This window comes from Ambystoma mexicanum, chromosome 5q (assembly GCF_040938575.1).
Source record: "Ambystoma mexicanum isolate Mex_15411 chromosome 5q, UKY_AmexF1_1, whole genome shotgun sequence".
Classification (NCBI taxonomy): domain Eukaryota; kingdom Metazoa; phylum Chordata; class Amphibia; order Caudata; family Ambystomatidae; genus Ambystoma; species Ambystoma mexicanum.
In genome coordinates, this window is record NC_090933.1 from 1241797857 (window position 1) to 1241816889 (window position 19033).

At 44.1% G+C, this 19033-nt stretch overlaps 1 protein-coding gene and 1 long non-coding RNA gene across 3 annotated transcripts in view; both read left to right on the plus strand.

Annotated features, from left to right (window-relative positions):
* Nucleotides 1-1388: 1388 nt before the first annotated feature.
* Nucleotides 1389-6700, plus strand: LOC138497977 (uncharacterized). The gene is made up of 2 exons (XR_011278678.1): nucleotides 1389-1479; nucleotides 6281-6700. It is a non-coding gene; the product is annotated as an uncharacterized lncRNA (long non-coding RNA).
* A 929-nt stretch (nucleotides 6701-7629) lies between these two features.
* The window catches only part of RHPN1 (rhophilin Rho GTPase binding protein 1), a 366143-nt gene continuing 354739 nt past the window's right edge, over nucleotides 7630-19033 (plus strand). The window contains exon 1 of one of the 2 annotated variants that reach the window (XM_069621751.1): nucleotides 7630-7807. In XM_069621751.1, coding sequence (XP_069477852.1) covers nucleotides 7739-7807 — 69 coding nt within the window. In that variant the 5' untranslated portion in view covers nucleotides 7630-7738. The remainder of the gene's footprint in view (nucleotides 7808-19033) is intronic. The other variant, XM_069621752.1, reaches the window with a different exon arrangement.

Genomic DNA, 19033 nt, shown 5'->3' on the forward strand with positions numbered 1-19033 from the left:
GTGGAAGAAAGCATACTTTGCGAGTGGTCTTGACATTAATATATAAAGACTGTTTGCCATCTGATGACCATTTTACTGTTCTTTTAATTGCCCTGGCCTGCTGGTCGGGTCATGCTGGGAGCGATGATACACTGCGGGAGGTGAACTGATACAATGTTAGTGTATTACGCTAGCTCATGTCCGTCTTGTTCGTGGGAACGTGCTCGCAGCGGATCTGCCAGGGTGCTGCGGTGACAGGGATGACTGAGACTCTCCAAGGGTGGGGGCCGCGCTACAGTGCGCTGAGCTCACACCATCTTTGCCAGACAAAATGGTTTCTGGGCCTAGCTAAATTTTAATACATGTGGACAATCAATACGTGTGGGCAATCAATATGTGTGGGCAATGTCTCCAGCGGGTGAACCCTCCATCACCTGGGCCCGGGTGGCATGAGGGGACGCCCAATGAGCCATAGCCCTCACCTGGGGAGAAGACGCAGGCGAGGGGGGTCTCCTGGACCAGTCCTCCCCTACAATCCCTATGGGAAAATGTGCATCTCCCGATTTCTCTAATGAAATCTCCCGCCCAGGTGAGTTGGAATGTTGGCATGTCTGCAAATCTATAGACCTATATAAAGAAAACACTCATAGATGAAGATCTGCCACCGCTGGATATTTTGAGATGAACATCTACAAACCAGCAAAATACTCTCTTAATTGTTGGAAATCCAATTGTAGCGACTGGATGGCAGCCCTTGGAACTTCAGTAGAAACTTTAAAGTCTAACCCCACTCAGCTCAGAAAACAAATTCAGTGGAGAGACTGGATTGAAACCCAGGAAAAGAAAGCCACCTACAAATTGTCCATCAATTGCCCTGTGGAAAGTTGTGCGCTGAACCAATGACCACCATATCTAGAGACATTCCTGTGTGCAAAGTTCAGAGACCTTTTTTTGTGCCTGAGGTTAAACCTCCTCCCTACTATGGAGGTGTTACTAGATCGAAAACAATTGAAGGGACAGAAGGAGTCTTGCCGCTTCTGTGAAGATATCATGCATGAAGAAACACAGAGACATCTGTTGATTGACTGTTCGACCTTGACTGAGATCAGAAGCAAATATTGGACCGGCTCCCATTGAACTCAGTCACTGTTGACTGATTCTATGACAAGACAGGAGGCTCATATTATGCATTACAATCTTTACTCTGAAACCACAGCAGCAAAGAAAAAACTTTTACAAACAAAAAACAAAAAAGTTTCAACAACAGAACTAGATAAAGTTCAATGTCAATGCATGGGGAACTCCCCAAACCATCATGGAGGATAGGTCATACCCTGCAGGGGACCAATGAGCAGGGACCCTCCTTTATATATGTCCATTACTCTAACGCCAACCCCTCTTTCTTTGCTGCTGACACCACAGAGCTAAGTCACCCCTTTCAGTTGTGTCTTACATTGTTTGTCAGTAGTAGGCTTTATTAGTTTGAATATGGCATATATGGTAAATATGTGTTAATTACCTTTTATTATAAAGGAATTTGTGTATTTGATACAATGTATCTGGATAGCCGCGTGCGGCCGTTGGTTTCATTTTGGTGTCTTTCAAAAAGAAAATATGTATTATGCTCATACTTCCTGTTTCAGCTGAAGCAGTGGTGCAATGGTTGAATTTCGGACTACAGTCCATGAGGTTGTGAGTTCGAGGGAGCTCTCTAATTTATTTCTTCTTTAAAAATTTCTCGCGCTTGTAAACTCAGGTGTTTCTAGTGCATTAATCAACTCGCTCCCGGCGTGCGCGAGAGCAGTGTTGTTTACACTGTTCCCTCTTCATTTCGCCTGTTTGAATTCGTGCCCCTTGACAGATTTATGGTCACCTGGGGATTCCAGGTGCTGCAGGCTTTGGGTTCGGCCTGCCCCTGTGGCTTATGTTTGTAACAAAAGCCTCTGTTTCAGTACTGAGCCAAGTTAGCTCAAATATAGAGCTGCAGGTCTCCCATGCAGGAAGACCCGGGTTCGCGGCCGACCAGCGCATGTTTATTTGTATATTTTAAGATTAGATATTTTAATTGTTATATTTTAAATAATTGTATTTTACAGTGGAGGTATTTGATTGTCACCTTTTTTGCTCAGTTGAGCAGGGATTTCCTAATGGGCATTTGGTTGGTTCATGACTTCTTCAGAAAGATTATAGCACAAACATTTTAATAGTAAAAATGTGGTTTTGTTAAATGTTTGTAATTTCGTATCCCTGGTGACACAACACATTTCCTTACCTTTAGTGCTGGAAAGAAAGAATGTTTACTGATAGACTGTGGGTTTGTTAGGTCAAAGTCTGACCATCCAGCGCAAGAGCCCGATGCACTGCCAGTCTGCAGTTTTATTTTATTTTCTTTGTTTATTTATTCATTTACTTATTTCTTAAGTTATGTGCTTTGCCTTCACTGTAGGTGCCATAAGTTCGGTTTCAGGTTCAGCCTGATTCTATTGCGAGGTTACCCCCTCGTGTACTGCTGATTATCACACCCTGCTCGGGCGAGCAGTTGGAGGTGCACTTGCTCAGTGTATCCTACCTTCAACTTGACAGTTTTCTTTTGTTTGGGTTATCTTCCCTGGAAAGGTGCAGTCACCTGCTCGGTGGCAAGGTTGCCTGGGGTTTCTGCGAGGGGTCCCCTTGTATACGGCTGTGTCCACACCCTGCTAGGGTGAGCAGTTGAGGTACACTTGCTCAGTGTTTCCTCCCTTAAAGTGGGCAACTTGGGTAATTACCTTAACTGGCATGCACCATAACCTGCTCGGTTTCAGGCTCTGCCTGAGTTCTAATGCGAGGTTACCCCCTTGTGTACTGCTGATTATCACGCCCTGCTCGGGCGAGCAGTTGGAGGTGCACTTGCTCAGTGTATTCCTTCCTTAAGGTCGGCAGCTTTGTTTAGGTGCTGCATATGGCTGACGCCATTGTTTGGTCTTGTAGGCGTGCAGTAACCTGCTCGGTTTCAGGCTTCGCCTTGTTCCTACTGCGAGGTGCTCCCTCGTGTACTATTGGTTGCCTCACCCTGCTGGGGTGAGCAGTTGAGGTGCACTTGCTCAGTGTACGCTTTGATAAACAATATGTTTAAGTGTTGACTGGAACACATTTGCGTTTTTTCAGAATTGTCAGTGGCCCAGAAAGCTCAGTGAGTATCAGCTTATATAAGGGCCGGGGATTCGGTCCCCTGTGAGGGCGTAACCCCTCTTCTTTGGATATTTTATATATATTTCATATATTATATATTCTTTATTTATTAAGTGCTTTAAAGAAAAGAGTGTGGAAGTGGTTGTAAACAGACCCATATGGGGTTGTACCTTCCTCTCTAACCATCTCTCTGGTGTTATCATTCATCTTTTAGTTAAAAATTCTGTCACCCTTTACCTTAGTTAGTTTCAGGACAACTCAGTCCTTTCCTTAGGTTTTGATTCCCGACCTCAATTGCTCCACCCAATACCAGTGCTGATTAAGCTACAGTATTTTCTCTCAACATGAGGAAGAATAAAGATGATGCGTTATGCCTCTATTGAGGTCTGTAGGGCTTAAGGCTCTCTTTAGTGGGGACCTTTGTTCTCCCCTACTTTTGTCCCATTGGACATTCCTTATTCTTTTGGTTTCTGGTGGAGACAGGGTCAGCTCGAGGGTAACCGTTCAGTTTTTTACATGACAAGTTGAGCAACCATGTTTTACTTGGATGGAGTGTTTGGAAACACTTGATGGTATCAGTTAGACGAGTTGCCAAATAATAACTTGCTGGCGCCTGCCTCATGTTTTTCCTCCCAAAGCTTGGCCTATGGTTCAGCTAACCGTCTAACAGTGTGTTGCAACTTCTCCTCTGCTCGAGGAGTACACGCAGGCTTCTGTACCCTCATGAGCGTTGCTTAACCTCTTTAGAGTGCTGTTTTCATATCCGTGCTGACCGTTCTGATACAGGTTCCTAATTTTGGAAAGGTCTACATCAGTCTTTTATCCTGCTGAGATCGATAAGTGAACACCTCACACCACACAACGCTCGTAGTAGTGTTAAGCACCACTCATATACCTGAGGGTTCGTAGTACTGTATAAGTACTGTTTTGCTATGGACAATGTGCTTAGTTTTTCCTTCCCCTGATTCCCTTAGTGGCCAGTCAGCCTCACATGAATACAGTGACTCAGACCTCAGGGTTTGAGGGGACAGTGGTCCCAGATTTCTTCTCAACCTTGCATTTACAGGGCATTGATAATTATCCAGAGTTCTTTCCCCCTCATTCCCCTTCCTGCCATCCTTGGGGGAGATTGCATCATAATATTACACCTCTGGGAGTATCCAATGGTTTCAGTTTTCCTGCCATCCTTGGGGGAGATTGCATCATAATATTACACCTCTGGGAGTATCCAATGGTTTCAGTTTTTTCCTTTTTACAGGAGTTCTGGCGGGTGACCAGTGCAGACTCGCACTGAGCATTTCCCTCCCGTCTGTTACTTTCCTTTGTGCTAATCTCTGGTATTTCAATAAGTTAACTGGAGTCTGTCCAGTCAGGGGATTGGTTAGAGGCGCTAGTGGGTATTTATTTCTCTTAACGGTGTAAAGCGGGGCTTTAATGTGGTCCTCAGGGTAGTTTTCTTTCTGGATTGCAAGGTTTTTCCTTTGGATAAGTGGGGGAGGTTTCTCCTCTTTTGGGAAGGCTCAATATCCCTTGGTGGGATAGAGGGGTCTGGGAGTGATACTATCCCCCATCCACGTTATGACCCTCTATCACGATGCGTTCCAGAGTCTATACATTAACTTTCAGACGGTGTCTGCCGCTACGATTACCAGAGTGCTGGGATATATATTTGGTTGATGACTTGATTATCATAGTCACCTGCATGGCAGGTGTACCTTTGGGGTTTTCACAAGAGTTTGTTTGCAGTAAGGTGCCAGCTCAGGGTGCTGTGAGCTTCAAAGATCTGCAAATTGGCTGAAATATAGGTTGGACCTCTTCTGGTGTACACCTTCAGTTTAACCATTTAGTGATCAGTTCTTTGCAGTTTAGAGTCTTGCTAAGATTTTGGAAATTTGGTGTCCTCCTTCGGTTACTTTTGATCCGCTAGGGGATTTATCACCAGGGAGGAGGGATCAAGGTTCAAGCACCGGGCATACCTACAAAGGAGTTTAGATATCACTATAATGGTAGTGATTGGATGTCGGATACATTTTTTCTTCTTGCCAAGTTTGGCCTCTTAAGGATCAGGTTTATAATATCTGCCTTTTGTCATGGTAGCAGAGTCCTTCTTCAAGAGTTCGGGAGGTCTGAGGGTCTCCGTGTTGGCGGTTTGACGGGTTTAGCTTCTCAGGTGGGGCCCTCTCTTCCATTCTGCTTCTGCCTCCAGAAGACTTCCCTCCTTAGTATACACATATGTCTGAAGACAATTGTAGATTAATTCTATTGCTTTTCAGCTCCGCTCAGGATGGATTGTCTTATTACAAAATTTATAAAAATGATTTTTTACTCCCATTTTACCCTTTTGAAGATTTGTCTTTCCCTCTTGGTTCCCCAGTGTAGTTCTGTGACATGCCCTGTTTCTAATGCGATATCTTCCTTTAATGCATGGGATGGAACCTATAAGACTTTCACCCCTATTGGGTACTTTTCTTTATCTCCAGGAGAGCTAGGTGTTTGTTTTCATTGGTTTGCTTTCTAGGTCCCCAAAAATGGTACGAATTTAAGTGTTTTGAATATTTGATTGAACAACATAGGTGTTTATTTCAGATGGTTTTGTCCTAACCTATTAGTATAGGAAAACTTTGTTCAATGTTTTCCCCTCTTTTAACCAGTTGGTTTTGGTGGCCTGTAAGGAACGCTGGATTTGGCACATTCCTGTTTTTCTTGCAGTGGATTTGACTTTGCCTTATAAGACAGCTTTTCGGGCAACCTAGTCTTGGGCAATTCTCTGATTGGTCAACAGATTGATTTAATGAAAGCATTTAAAAAATGTTACCTTTCCTTTAATTTTATTATATTATCTATTATATTGGATCATTTTGTACTTACTAATGAGATGCAAGGGCTTTGAACTTGCATAATATGAGCCTCCTGTCTTGTCATAGAATGACTAATCCCCCACACTAACGTGAGATGGGGGTTTAGATTCTATTAAAGACAAGGAGGCGATTATTATCCCTCCCACCCACCCTGGATATGATATGATATGATATGACAATTGTGATACGCATGTACACAGGTGGTTCAAGTGAGAACATTCTTTGGTTTGTTGTTCTTCCCAACCACCCACCCTTCTTGCTTGTTGTTCTTACAGGTACGAGTTGAGGTTCTGCTCAGGAGTGTGGATCGCAGTTACAAGTTCTGGAGTGCGTGATTTCGGGTGAGAAGTCCTATCCAGAAGAACTTCTTCATTGCTTCAGGCTGCGGAAAGGTTGAGATCTCCGGTTTCGCTGGATCCTTTTTCTCTGCGCTACGCAGTTCAACCGTTCCATTGGGCGTCTGGTGCAAGTCAGCTGCAGAAAGAGGGGTTGGCGTTAGAGTAATGGACATATATAAAGGAGGGTCCCTGCTCATTGGTCCCCTGCAGGGTATGACCTATCCTCCATGATGGTTTGGGGAGTTCCCCATGCATTGACATTGAACTTTATCTAGTTCTGTTGTTGAAACTTTTTTGTTTGTAAAAGTTTTTTCTTTGCTGCTGTGGTTTCAGAGTAAAGATTGTAATGCATAATAATCCCCTCCTTGTCTTTAATAGAATCTAAACCCCCATCTCACGTTAGTGTGGGGGATTAGTCATTGAACTCCCTGTCGTTGGGAGAATTAAAAGTGTTCATTTTTTTAGTCTTACAATTTTGGAAGGAAATATCATAGTTTGTTAAATTTGTTATTGTATACATGTTACCTTTTATTTGATAAAGAGAAGGAATAAAGTAGGAGGTTTGTAATAAACCAATACACTGATAAAAAAAATTGCAATTTGCAAGAAAATGTTTGCTGCTTTAAAAATCTCAATAACAATGTTATGCTGTTTTTTTATTTTTTTTTTAAACGAAGGCATCAAACAACTTGCAAGGTGTTCGCAGTAACCGTCGTTTGGGGGCGCAGCACTTGGGAAGGGAGTGCCCGAGTTTAATGGTTGAAAGATGGCTGTCGCGTCGAAATGATTACGGTTGACGGGGATGATCCTCGAATGGGACTTAACGCAACGCACGCACGCATGTCACCTATGAAAGTCTTCAAAACGCTGGGAACAAATAATGTTATTGCATAACTGACTGAAACATTGAATTATCAGCAAGATTTGAGTGACACATAATATCATTTCCACATTGCGATATATGGATGTTAACGCCTTTGTGTTACTGTATCCGTCTAATGTGCGGTTTTCTATAGCAACCTTGAGGTATAGATGGTGGCGTCCAGTCACGGACCAGACGTGAGGCTCTTGAGTACGCCTGCTGTCATTTCTGAAATGGCCGCACTGTTTACGTTCCTCGAGCCTAAAAGTCTCTATTTCCGCCGCTTCCCTATTGCTTGGGTCTAGTTTGCCATTTGAGACCTGTATCGAAATGTTTGTTATTGGCTGCTGGCTGCAGATCCCCTGCTCGCCCCGCCCTTGTCCTCATTCTGCTTGTTGATTGGTGATCCCCTTGCATGCAGGCTTTGGTAGGGGGAGGGGAAGTAAAGAGGGAGTATTCATGACTACTAAGACTCTGCAGTCATAGTGAGTATTCGACTTCCCGAGGATGCTAATGGATCAGCAGCTGTGAGGATGGTGGAGGTGCAGGCAGAGGCTGAGCCCTTCCTGCAGCACCAGGAGCACGGGGGGAGCCTTAGGAAGGTAAGACGCACCCCCACATGCAGCATTTGTCCTTATGGAGCTGCTGCAGAAACGAAGCCTTCAGATCTGGAAACTTCACTTTGTGGTGCAGCTCGCCTTACACTGAACCTGCCGCTCTCTTCTTACCCTTCGCTATACTGCACCTGCAGCCCCCCCCCTCCCTGCCCCCACCCCCAACTCTACCTCAATTCCCATCTTGCTGCACATCTTTCTGCTGAACATGGTCTCAGTTCATGGAAGTCTGTGCAAAAGATGACACTTTGCATGCATCTGGCATAGTCCCAGATGCATTTACTTACAAAATGCAATCTCTTTTGATTACTCTTCTGTATATAGCGTGCACTTGACACCGTTCAATGCTCCAGTTTGTACAGTCCAACGCTTTCTGCTGCAGCTGGCATTCCCTAGGACTTGCACAACCCTTCCGCGGTGTATCTTATGCCGCTGTCACTGTACCTTTCCCACATACTTCACCTGGACTCATTCTGCAGAACCCACCGTTCTGCGGTCTCTTCTCCCCTCTTTCTGCGGTGCTTTTCATGTTTATGGGCTCCCCCGAGATATGCAGAACATATGTATTTTCCTTCTTCTGCAGTTCACATTATGAATGTATTTGCATCCCTCGTAATATTATTATTCTGTTATGCAAGAAACTCCGCACCTGTGTGCTTGTTTTCCGTTATGTGGGCAGCATAAAGAGCCACGTAGGTCTCTAGCGCATAAGTGCATTTCGTGTACTTTCAAGCAACCTTTCACATATATTAAACTGGATATTTTATTAAGGTTTGGGATAGGTTCTCGTCCACTACATCTGAAGATAATGCTACGTCTCCAGCTCTGCACTGCCTGCTAAACTGGGCAGCATTAGTACTCCCTTGTAGTGTATTTTGTGTTTAAGATTTGCTTTAGAGGTTCCACTTGTTTACTGTGCCATGAGCTCATGCCTCTGGTGGTTTAAATGCAGTAGGGGTGCCTCTCCAATACCACCACAACTTGCTGTGTGTGTTGAACCAATGCAACAGGGGCCATGCATCCTGCGACTCTGTTTTTTTGGACCACAACACCCATGATTCCTCGCCGACTGTTGACTAGGGCTGATGTAAGTTCTAGTCAAAACATCTGGCGGTCTCTGGATTCCGTTACTAGCTCAAAGTGCTAATGGCCTATTCTTCAGAAGTATGTCTCAGGATGGGTGCTTCTGCAGGTTAATTGACTGTTACTGATGTGGAGGGTAGAACTTACAAGATCCACATGTGAATTTGGAACAGGATAGATTATCTACTCGCTGATGAAAATTTTGACATGAACAAATCCTTGCTATTGGCGGCTGTTGTTGGAAATGTCAGGGTTTGGCCATTTATATTGAATTGCTGCAGAGGCAATTTCACTTGTGTTTTAAAACTGTGTGTTGATACCGTTGGCTTAATTTGAACTTCTACTTCTAAAAACTTTTTTTTATTTCAATGGATTTAAATAGTACAACGTTCAAAACCTCATATGCCGTAAGGGAGTGATGTGTATAAGGACATATGCATTTATATTGTATATGATTAAGCATGGTTTCTATATGCATATTCATTTATATTGACATTTTAAGCCAAAATACCAGTCCGTGCCAAAAGAAATAGCAGGCGAGTACAGAGATTAAGCATCATAAATCATAATATTCCTATAAGGGGCTAGCTTAAGTGTGTCCATCGTTGAACCCCTCAACGATCTTGCAGTACCCTTCCAAAATATGAGCGAATATGAACCAGTGCACTTCCCAGTAAATAGCATTAATTCCCCAAGAACTCGTACCCTGTCCCCCCTCACTCCCAAAATAAGTAACATAACAAGCACAGTAAATTTGAAACTCAATATTCGTGCAACTAAGTCACCATCATCAAGTATCACAGCGATCCAGGGCATGGCATTATATATTAATTTACATTGTTATTCTTACTGTTTATAAGATTGAAAAATGTATAATTTTATGTAAACAGATTTTTATATAAACTAAATAAAATAAGTAACTGGATGCTGCAAAAATCACCAGGGACCTTTCTACTGGAACTTCGACCCAGACCCTTTAAGGTGGTACCAGTGCTCCAGATAAGATTTTGAAGTGGGAGTATTTTACTCACTGTTTTTTGAAGTTGGGAGTAAATTTATTTTGTTGGGAGTAAACATGCAAGTCTAATTCCCAGTGTAAGTATTTTTTTTAATTATTAGTGCATTTGGTTAAACAAAGCCTTTAGCATGTCAAAATAAACGAAAGATAGATGAGCCAGTCACATGTCGACAAGAGAGGATTAAAAGAAACATACAATAAAAAAAACAATCTCACAATTACAGTTTTCTTATCCATGTAAAGGGAATAATGTCAATGGTCTTAGAGGGACGTAAATTCAGCCCCAAAATATATGTACAATATGTGATAAACCCTACTATAAAAAAGGGAAATATCCTAAAAACTGATTTGATTTGAATTCTAAAAAGTGCCTTTTTCGTATAATAAATTCCAATCATAAAATGTTCAATTTCTTATCAATGTAAAAAGAAATTTAATTTGTCTGAAAGTCATAAATTAAGCCCTAAGGTGTAGAAGCAAAACAAAATAAACCACACGATAGTAACATAGATATAATCATGTGGTCAAGTTTGGTTGAATTATTAAAAGTGCCTTTTTCCATATATGGGAAGCCGCGGCTACAATCAAGCTGGAATCAGCACCATATGCGAGTATTTTATAAGCGAGTAAACATATGTTTTAACTGGATAACAGAGATATTTTTGTAATAATTATTTCTTTGCACCTAGTTATTCATTCACATTAAAAGATACATGTTTACTTCTTCAGATCAGACAGTTATAACAGTAGTTTCTTCCTGTGGTTCTACGTGCACTACTGGGCAAAACCTATCCGTAAAGCTGTGTCAGTGAAAACAGGAGCACAAGGTGCTACGTGTACGTTTTCCATTTTTGTTGGGAGTATTTGTACTCCATTTTTAATTTTTTTTTTTAGAGTATTTGCCTATTTTTACGTTGTAAAATTAGTCAATGCATCCCTTATCTGTAGGTTTGGGTGGAACAATAGTGTTGGGGTTTCTACTGACCCTTCATTGCTACGTATAATCCTCATTTGATCTGAAATATGCAATTTGTATTTAAGGACAATGTTTTGATAAGAATCACATACCCTGGATTATGTACTGTTCCTTGTATGTGCCTTACATTAGAACAATTATCAATTTAGAACACTGAACATTAACCTGGTGGTGATAGGGGTAGAGTATAATATAAGATGGGCACGAAAGCACAGACAGGCCAGAAGTGGCAGAAAGGTTTACCCTCGGATGTCTGGTATTTCCATTGCCGGAAATGGAAGGAAAGGGTTAAAGGAATAGAGGAACATACCTGGATAGTCTGAGGGCTTCTTTAGTGCTTAGGGAGGGGGGGATTTGAATACTTTTTAATTCTCGCATTTATGTTAGTAGTCTATTTGAGTTCCCGTGGTGGGAGGGCATGGCTGGAAGTGAGAGAGGGGGTGCATGGTTCGTGGAGGACAGCGAACTTCAGGATAGTGTCACAACAAAGAGTGCCGGGAGGAGAGAGTAAGGCGTTCGATGCAGCCAAGGTATGGATGAGCGGTAGGCAAGCCCATGAATAGATTAGACCAAGAGCAATACATATTTGTTGAGGAACTGTTTGTGGCATAGAAAGACAGTTGGTGAGGAGGCAGTGTGGAGAACAGGGGAGATAGAGTGAGAGTGGTGAAATTGCAAATTCTGTTGAGTGGGGCTAAAAAATATAGACAGAGGCACAAGAGGAGGCACGAGCATCAGCCTCTATGGCTGAGTACTAGAGAGGAGATAAGGGTTTTAGTAGAGTGATAAGTGAGAAGAGGGTGGAACCTTTTGATATTGAACAGGTTGATTCTGAACTGTTGAATTTTCAGGTGGCTGTTAAAGTTTGGATGGCTGAAGGACAGTCGAAGATCTTTAGCGAGAGATATGGGGTGAATGCGTGAAAATAGGTTTCTGTGTCATCAGCAAAATATGGTAGGAGAACCTAAAGGATGAAATAAGTTTGCTGAGGGAAGTATATTGGGCTAAGAGAAAATTCTTGGGGTGGGAGTCAAGGGGTTCAATCAGGAGAGGGGTGGGGTCTGTGGTTTTCCTGCGAAATTGAGGGGAGCTGGGAGATATTTAGCTCCTGCTTGTAGCCTAGAAGAGCCTGGTTAGCTTAACACTAACAGTTACCAGGAGCTACTATCGGCATCCCAGTCCAACTGATGCCGAAGAAGCACACCTATGTGAGTTTAACTCTGAGCATTTGGGAGAATTTATAAATATTAGGGCACATCTAAATGACATTTAAAGCTCAAGGGGTCCTAAATAGTTTTTCCACGATAGTAATTACTTTGAAGTAATTTACTTTGAAGTAATTACTTCGAAATCACTTCACAAAATACATTTAGGTGTGGGTTAAGGGGTAAAAAGGGGACAGGGAGGGGGTTGAGGTAGGAGTAGCAGTGAAGGGTATAAGGGGATCACCCGACAATTTAAAAAAGAATTTAAAGACATTCCAAGTGAAATTTCGATGTAATTACTGTCGTTGACATGACATGGAGCTCTAAAGTTTGCATCTTATGTGTAAGTCTGATTTGTGGAGCGCTATGTAATAGCTCCTCGTTCCCCAGCTCTAGCTCCTGGTTACTGGTTAATGTTGAATACCCAGGAGCTGATTTCAGCGAATGAGTCAGTTGGATGAAGGTAGACCTTTTTGAAATATTACATAAGAAATGGAGGGCTTAGTGGTTTGCTGAAAGGAGAAGATCCACTCTAGGGTGGGTACGGCAGCATAGTTCGTAGGATAGAATGACGTTTACTGGGCTGAGAGCAGAGAGGAATGGAGGTTGTTGAAGTACTTCAATGTGGTGTTGTCAAAGCTGTAGTAAGTGCATGAAGAGCCTTCAAGTATGGATTGAGGTGTAGGGGAGAGTGTCATTTGTGCCATTGGTGAACATGGAATCGCGTAGCAGTCTTCAGCTGGTGATTCAGCAGGGTCATCCTAGTTGCCTCCTTTGTTGGACATCCAGCAAGAATGAGTGAAGGTGGTGTAGTCGATGTGCAGAGCGATGAGTGACAGTGTCTTGGAGGGCTATCATGTTTCAGTGCTGCCCTACTGCAATCTGGGGTTTGTGGCAGCCAAAGCGGTTGGGGGGGAAAATCAAGGATTTCTTACTGAAGGACCAGGCTTTCTAGTCTGAGAGCATGCGAGGGAGGGAGGGAGGCTAACACGGCGCTAAGGAAGCTCCGAAAACTATATAACAAACCAAACTCTCTGCTCTTTCCCCCTCATACGCGCACCCAAGGAAGTAGAATGGGAACATGGTCTAGAACAAACTCATGAAATAGCGCCAGTGCAAATTAGTGCTAAGTCAGAGAAGTAGAGTGTGCAGTCAAACTGCGTTTCCTCAGGAAACATGAAGCAAGGATACACCAAACAGCATAGCAAGCTTGGAATTTAAGAACTAGAGGGTTGGACACAACAGACAACCTCACTGATGACCAACATTGGACTGAAGCAAACCAAGGATATTTAAGCTCTCTGTGTGATATTTAGTGGCCATTGGTGTGCTTTGCCTCGTGTATGATAAATGTAGTCTAGCACTGGTAGATGTTCTGCTACCTACACTCAACCTTGGGCTGCATAGGTGGAGGTGAAGCTGGAGGCAAGCGGAGGTTGAAGTGGGCGGGAACTAAAGGGTACGTTCCTCTACTATTCTGGAAAATCCTCCCTCATGCCCTTACTTTTTGCCACGTGAAACACTGTTCCTAAATGACCAGGGAAGGGAGCCTTTGTTTCTTTTCTTTTTACTCCGCCTGGCCCCCCTGTGCCCCCCCATTGACAATTCAAACCCGAGCCCTGCCAATAACACTCTGTTTACATCTTGCTGAGCGATCATTGATTTACTTTGGTTTATTTCACTAGCCTGCTTGGGAAAAATGCCCATTCCCGAGCCGCACCATAGCCCTGCTTAATTGCAGCAAACAATCTCTGATCACTGTGGTGCACGCAGTGAACAGCATTGGTTTTCACATTTAAGCACGATTAACCCTGAAATTGCTGCAGGCAAAGCTGTGTGTTCAGGTAATGTGTGGGGAACAGGGGTGGCTATTGTCCTAGATCGTTCCCTTTTAATTGGGAAGCGTGGGGTGCTTAAAGCTGCATGTTGTGGGGGACAATGAGTGAAAGTAGCCATTTCCCTTCACTGTTGACAGTACAGTTGTAAAACAGTGTGGGTTGGGATGGAGTGGAGGAAAGGCAGAAACCATGTTTGGTTTAGGGAGTTGGCAGGGAGCGGAGGGTTGGGGAGTGGGAAATATCGCGAGGGCGAGCAACATAGTACCACTACTTTTGTGTGCACTTTGATCCCTGGGTGCAGGGGATTCTGTAGCATGGAATAAGGTTGTCTGTCTGACACAGTCCTTAGGTGTATCGAAATTGGAAGAGAAATCTCCAGTGCGACCTAAGAGCTTTCAGCCTTTGTGTCAGATGGCTCTAGTAAAGTCCAACACTGTAAAGAGGTCTGAAGGTCCCGTAGTGTTGGGCATGAGAATCGAAAGTAGTGAATCATGATCCTAATTGTTTCTGCACTATAGATGTCTCTTTCTTTTTTTTGTAACCTGCCTGGAAATGCACATTGTACAATTCTACCTTCTCTGACTTAAACAGACGTCGATGGAAGGGCTGGGTACGTCGGTCTCCCATCCTAGTTGTGTTGCTCCACCTTTTGAGGGCTTCCACACTTGGATGATTATAGAGGGGTGGAGTAGAGGCAGTGATGGCTTACTGGAATGCAACTGGAAGGCTTGTGATCGGAGGATAGCTCAGGGGCAACATGCTGGTCTTGAAAGCAAGACCACGCAGAGCAACAGAGGTTTGAATCCCAGATCCGCACTTAGAAGCCAAACTTGGGTACGGTATTAGGCGTGTTATAAAAAACCAATGAATTAAATAAATCTCCTTCTTACTTGATTTTAGGCTATGCAGAACATGCTAGCCAATGTTTCCACTGTTCTGCTTCCCCCCTCCTTTCATCAAGTTGGCGACTAAGTGAAAATGTAGCGATATCACTGTGGTGATGTCCCTTCCCTCTATCTGGGTAGCCCCCGTGAAATTCATAAGTTGGTTCCCTTGGTCGTAGTTGGACTGTTCTGAACCAGCCTAATCCACTTCAGCACTGAGAGAGGGAGACATGGTACATGCAACCGCGGGTGGGAATTTGCACAGCGGGAGGCAAATGCGATATGCGGTGTAGCCCTGTTGGGAGGGGAGGGAGTATTCAGAGCGAGGTAGATTAAATTCATGTGGGAACCACAAGGATTATTGGGTAACAATGCCATCTGGGACACACCAACCCCCCTATACCCTGTCATGCGTTGATTTATGCCACGCACCACCACCATTTTCATGGTCTCCTGGCACTCTATATGGCAGCAGCACTTGACAATATGATGCCGTAGCTGGGCATTGGAGACGGCAAATGATTCTGAATCAATGCAGACTTGTGTCTTGGTCGGTGCTTGTGTTTAGTTTGACATGTCCGTAAATAACTTGGATTTTACCAGTAGATTCCAAACTCCTGCTCTTTGCCTCACCCGTCTTCCTTTTTAGCTTTTGATGTCTCGTGGATTTCATCTGGGTTTACAGTGGAATCATTCCCAATGTGTTTATTTTGCTGGATTTGCCAGTGGTCCCAGGGCCCTTGTGCTATTTCATGGCCCTGCAAAAAGGAAAGGACCAGAAAACAAGCCTTCTCTGCCTACTCCCTAAAACTATGGAACCTCCTCCCGGTCAGCATCAGACTCGCTCGCCCCCACGCTCTTACAGATCAGAAAATAACTCCTGGGGAGATTCTCCGAGGATACATAGGAGACAGTTGCTGAAAGGTATTGGAGGCCAATTATACAGGCACCTGCAGTCAAGGGAAGTCAGTTTCAGTTGCATTCTCTCGAAAACCCTAAGCCAGTGCAGCCACCACCTGGCTTCTGAGATGTGATCTCTTTCATGGAGATGAAAGAGGACCCCAGCAGCCGCATTGTGAACCCTCTGCAATGTGTCAATGAACGCAAAGGGAGGTAGGCATAGAGGGAGTTGGCATAATCTAAACATAAGTTCACTAGGGCAAGGTATTTTCTTGTCCCTGTTTTATCTGAACAACACGATAGGTTGAAGGTCTCCCTCTCTCAAGTCTCCACCTACGAGTGTATCTTCTACATAGGATTGCATCATTAGTGGGCACGATTATCGTTGATTAAAGAGAATATTCCGGCATATGTTGAGAACTTGAGAAAGGGGGGATCCCCCAGGAACCCCATAGGCAACATCTAAAAAGGAGGAGGCTTTCGGAGATGTATGCATTAAAAAAGATTTAAACCAGTCCAAGTTATTAATGGGATGAACGATGGTTGCAGTGGCATCAAGGGGAACTGGGGGGACTCGCTTTCAAACATGGCAGAAAGATCAAGCAGAAGTCAAAAGATTGCACTGCCTTAATCATCCGCCACTAAGATGTCCTCTCAAAATCCCAAGGGTGCTGGCACAGTTCCATGTCCTGGACGAAAGGCAGACTGAATAGGGTAGAGATGTTGAGGTTGATCTAGATGAAATTGCAACTGGGTCATCACTATCTTCCCCATTAATGGAAAGACCATGGGAAGATTGGGGGTGGGTCTACAGCTGGCTGATATTGATTTGTCCAATCAAGGCATCTTCAGCAGAGGGAATATAATGGCAGATTTATTTTAAAAAATCGAGGTACAATACCAGCGGAAAAGCTGCCATTTATTAGGAATGCAATTCAAATACAGAGTAGAGCCGGATGTTGCCATAGCAGCCATCGGGTGGAAGGATCAGCATCGGAGGTGGTGGGTTTCAGCTGACCTCAGTGGTAGAGAGGGAAACTACGGACAATGAAAATCTATTGGAAATAGAAAGGGGGAGGATGAAACTCTAAGAGATATTTGAAAGCTGTTCCTCAGTCATGGCTAGACTGAGTTTAACATTTTTTTCTTTTTTTTTTGGAGGGGGCTAAAAAAGAATGAGTATAACATGATGTAGTCGAAGGAGTGGTGGTGGTGGTGGTAACCTGTCAAAGGGGCACGGTATTCCCTGGGCAAGACATGCATCCATTGTGGACGCGGTGCTAGAGAAAGATTCCTATTGTGACCACTGGGCATAGCTTGTTACTGTGCCCAGAGGAAACCTTACATAGGGTATGACCTTAGGCCTTGTCAAAGCTTCCTCCAGTGGCAAAAGTGGGTCTTCAGGCTACCACTAGCCCACTGGTCCCAGTCATCCACCCGAAGGGAGTGCTGGGCAATGCATGTGGACATTCCCAGTGACCACTTTGCCTGGGGCAGGGCCTTTGGTCATACCTCAGGCACCCTCACTAGCCATGGGTGGCTCCATGGATTGCCACGAGCCCCACTAACCTACTGTGAAGATTTTAGCCTTTCCCACAGCTTTGATCCAGACGTAAGTTGGGTCCGAAACCTGGCTGAAACTTGTGTCGACACCTATGAATAAGGTCTGCGGACCACATCAATAAACTCCCAATCATATTCCATTTACCTGGTGTGCCCCCATCACAAGCCCTGGGGCGAGGGGACCACAGAAGTCTGCTCCTTTTGTTAATGGTTTTTGGGCCTTGTGTCTACACAGAACGACGCTCTGGCATGACAGTTTTTGTCGGAGCTGTGCTCAGTCTTGTTCTGCCCAATTCCTCCCAAGCAATGTGTGGCATTGTGGTTATGTGCACTTTGCTATACAAGGATTCATATTTTTCCATCGCACTTTATCTGAGCACATAGAGACACTTGCTTTGTGTTCTGTTCATAACGCAGTCAGTCATGCTTTTTTGGCCCAGCCTTGGCTTCATCCATGACATCATGTTAGGATTTACTTCCGGGTTTCTGCAGAAAGGGCCTGCATGCCTTCCACAAGTCAATTCTTCAGTCAGACTATTCGAGCAGGAGACTCGGGGCCCTAGTTGGCAGGCGGCGCTGGCAAGTGTTGTGGGTGTTCTGAGCTTTCTCTTGCCCGCCGAGGAACATGTGTTCCACCTGATAGAGCGAATTACCTCCGTGTTCTTCCACACTCGCCAATTTTGTTATCTCGCGACGTTGGGAAACTGCACTGCCCGCAGTGGCGCGGAGAGCATACAATATAAGCTTGCCGGAAATGAAAACCTTTCCTTCTAAACTCTTTGCTCCTGATAAAAAGCAGAGCCCGCTGCCAGTCTTTCATGAACGCATGCCAAAAGCAGTATCGAAGTTTTCCCTGACGGTTGTGTGATATTCTGGAAGCGACCCAATGTCACCTTAGCTATGCAGACCGTGGAAATCAAGAGCAATATGTTGCAAGTATTAAAGCTTACCCGTAGTATTGGGAATGTCGATGCATACATGGCAACATGTTGCAGCACCTGGGAGGGAAGTTTTCTGACGGAAATCGGGAGAATGAATTTTTCCCATTGGAGTTGGAATTTTTTTAGGAGGGGAAAAAAAAGCAACTTTTTTGTTAAGGAAAACAAAATCGTGTGTCTCGCACGTACATCGGAATGGTTGGTATGTATGTCAACGACAGACACCATGTGAATCCTGTACAGTTGGCAGCCTGATGCCTATTTTCAGTAGGGTACTTGCAACCATTGGGTGTTTCTCTAGGTGGCTGCCTAGGGACCTAACCGGTAGAAGTCTGGAGTGTTGATAATTCGCGGATCGACACTTTCAATGCGACCAATGATTTTGAAAGGCACTGCAGAGTCCTTTGGTCCCATCAAGCTTTTACGGTTGGTAGTAGTGCCACGTTTTATTGAACCTAGTGTTCTAAGATTGTAGCTTTCAGTCACCATCGATGACTCTGCCTAGATGCAAAAGTAAGCAATACTTGACACTGTAAACAGACAGCCTAGTCTGCCTCAGGATAGGCGTTCATTTCCCTTCAGCAATTGAGTAAATAGTATGTAAGACTAAGGACGTTTGCTTTGTCGAACACCTGTTCCATGCAGAAAGCTTGCAACACAAAGGATTCATTCCAGGGCTCTTCAGCCTTTGGCTAACTAGATGTTTTTGACTACAACTCCCATCAGGCTTAGCCAGCATAGTCAAATGTGAGGAATTGTAGGCTTTGTATTCCAAAATAGCTGGAGAACCACAGGTTGCAGACCCCCCT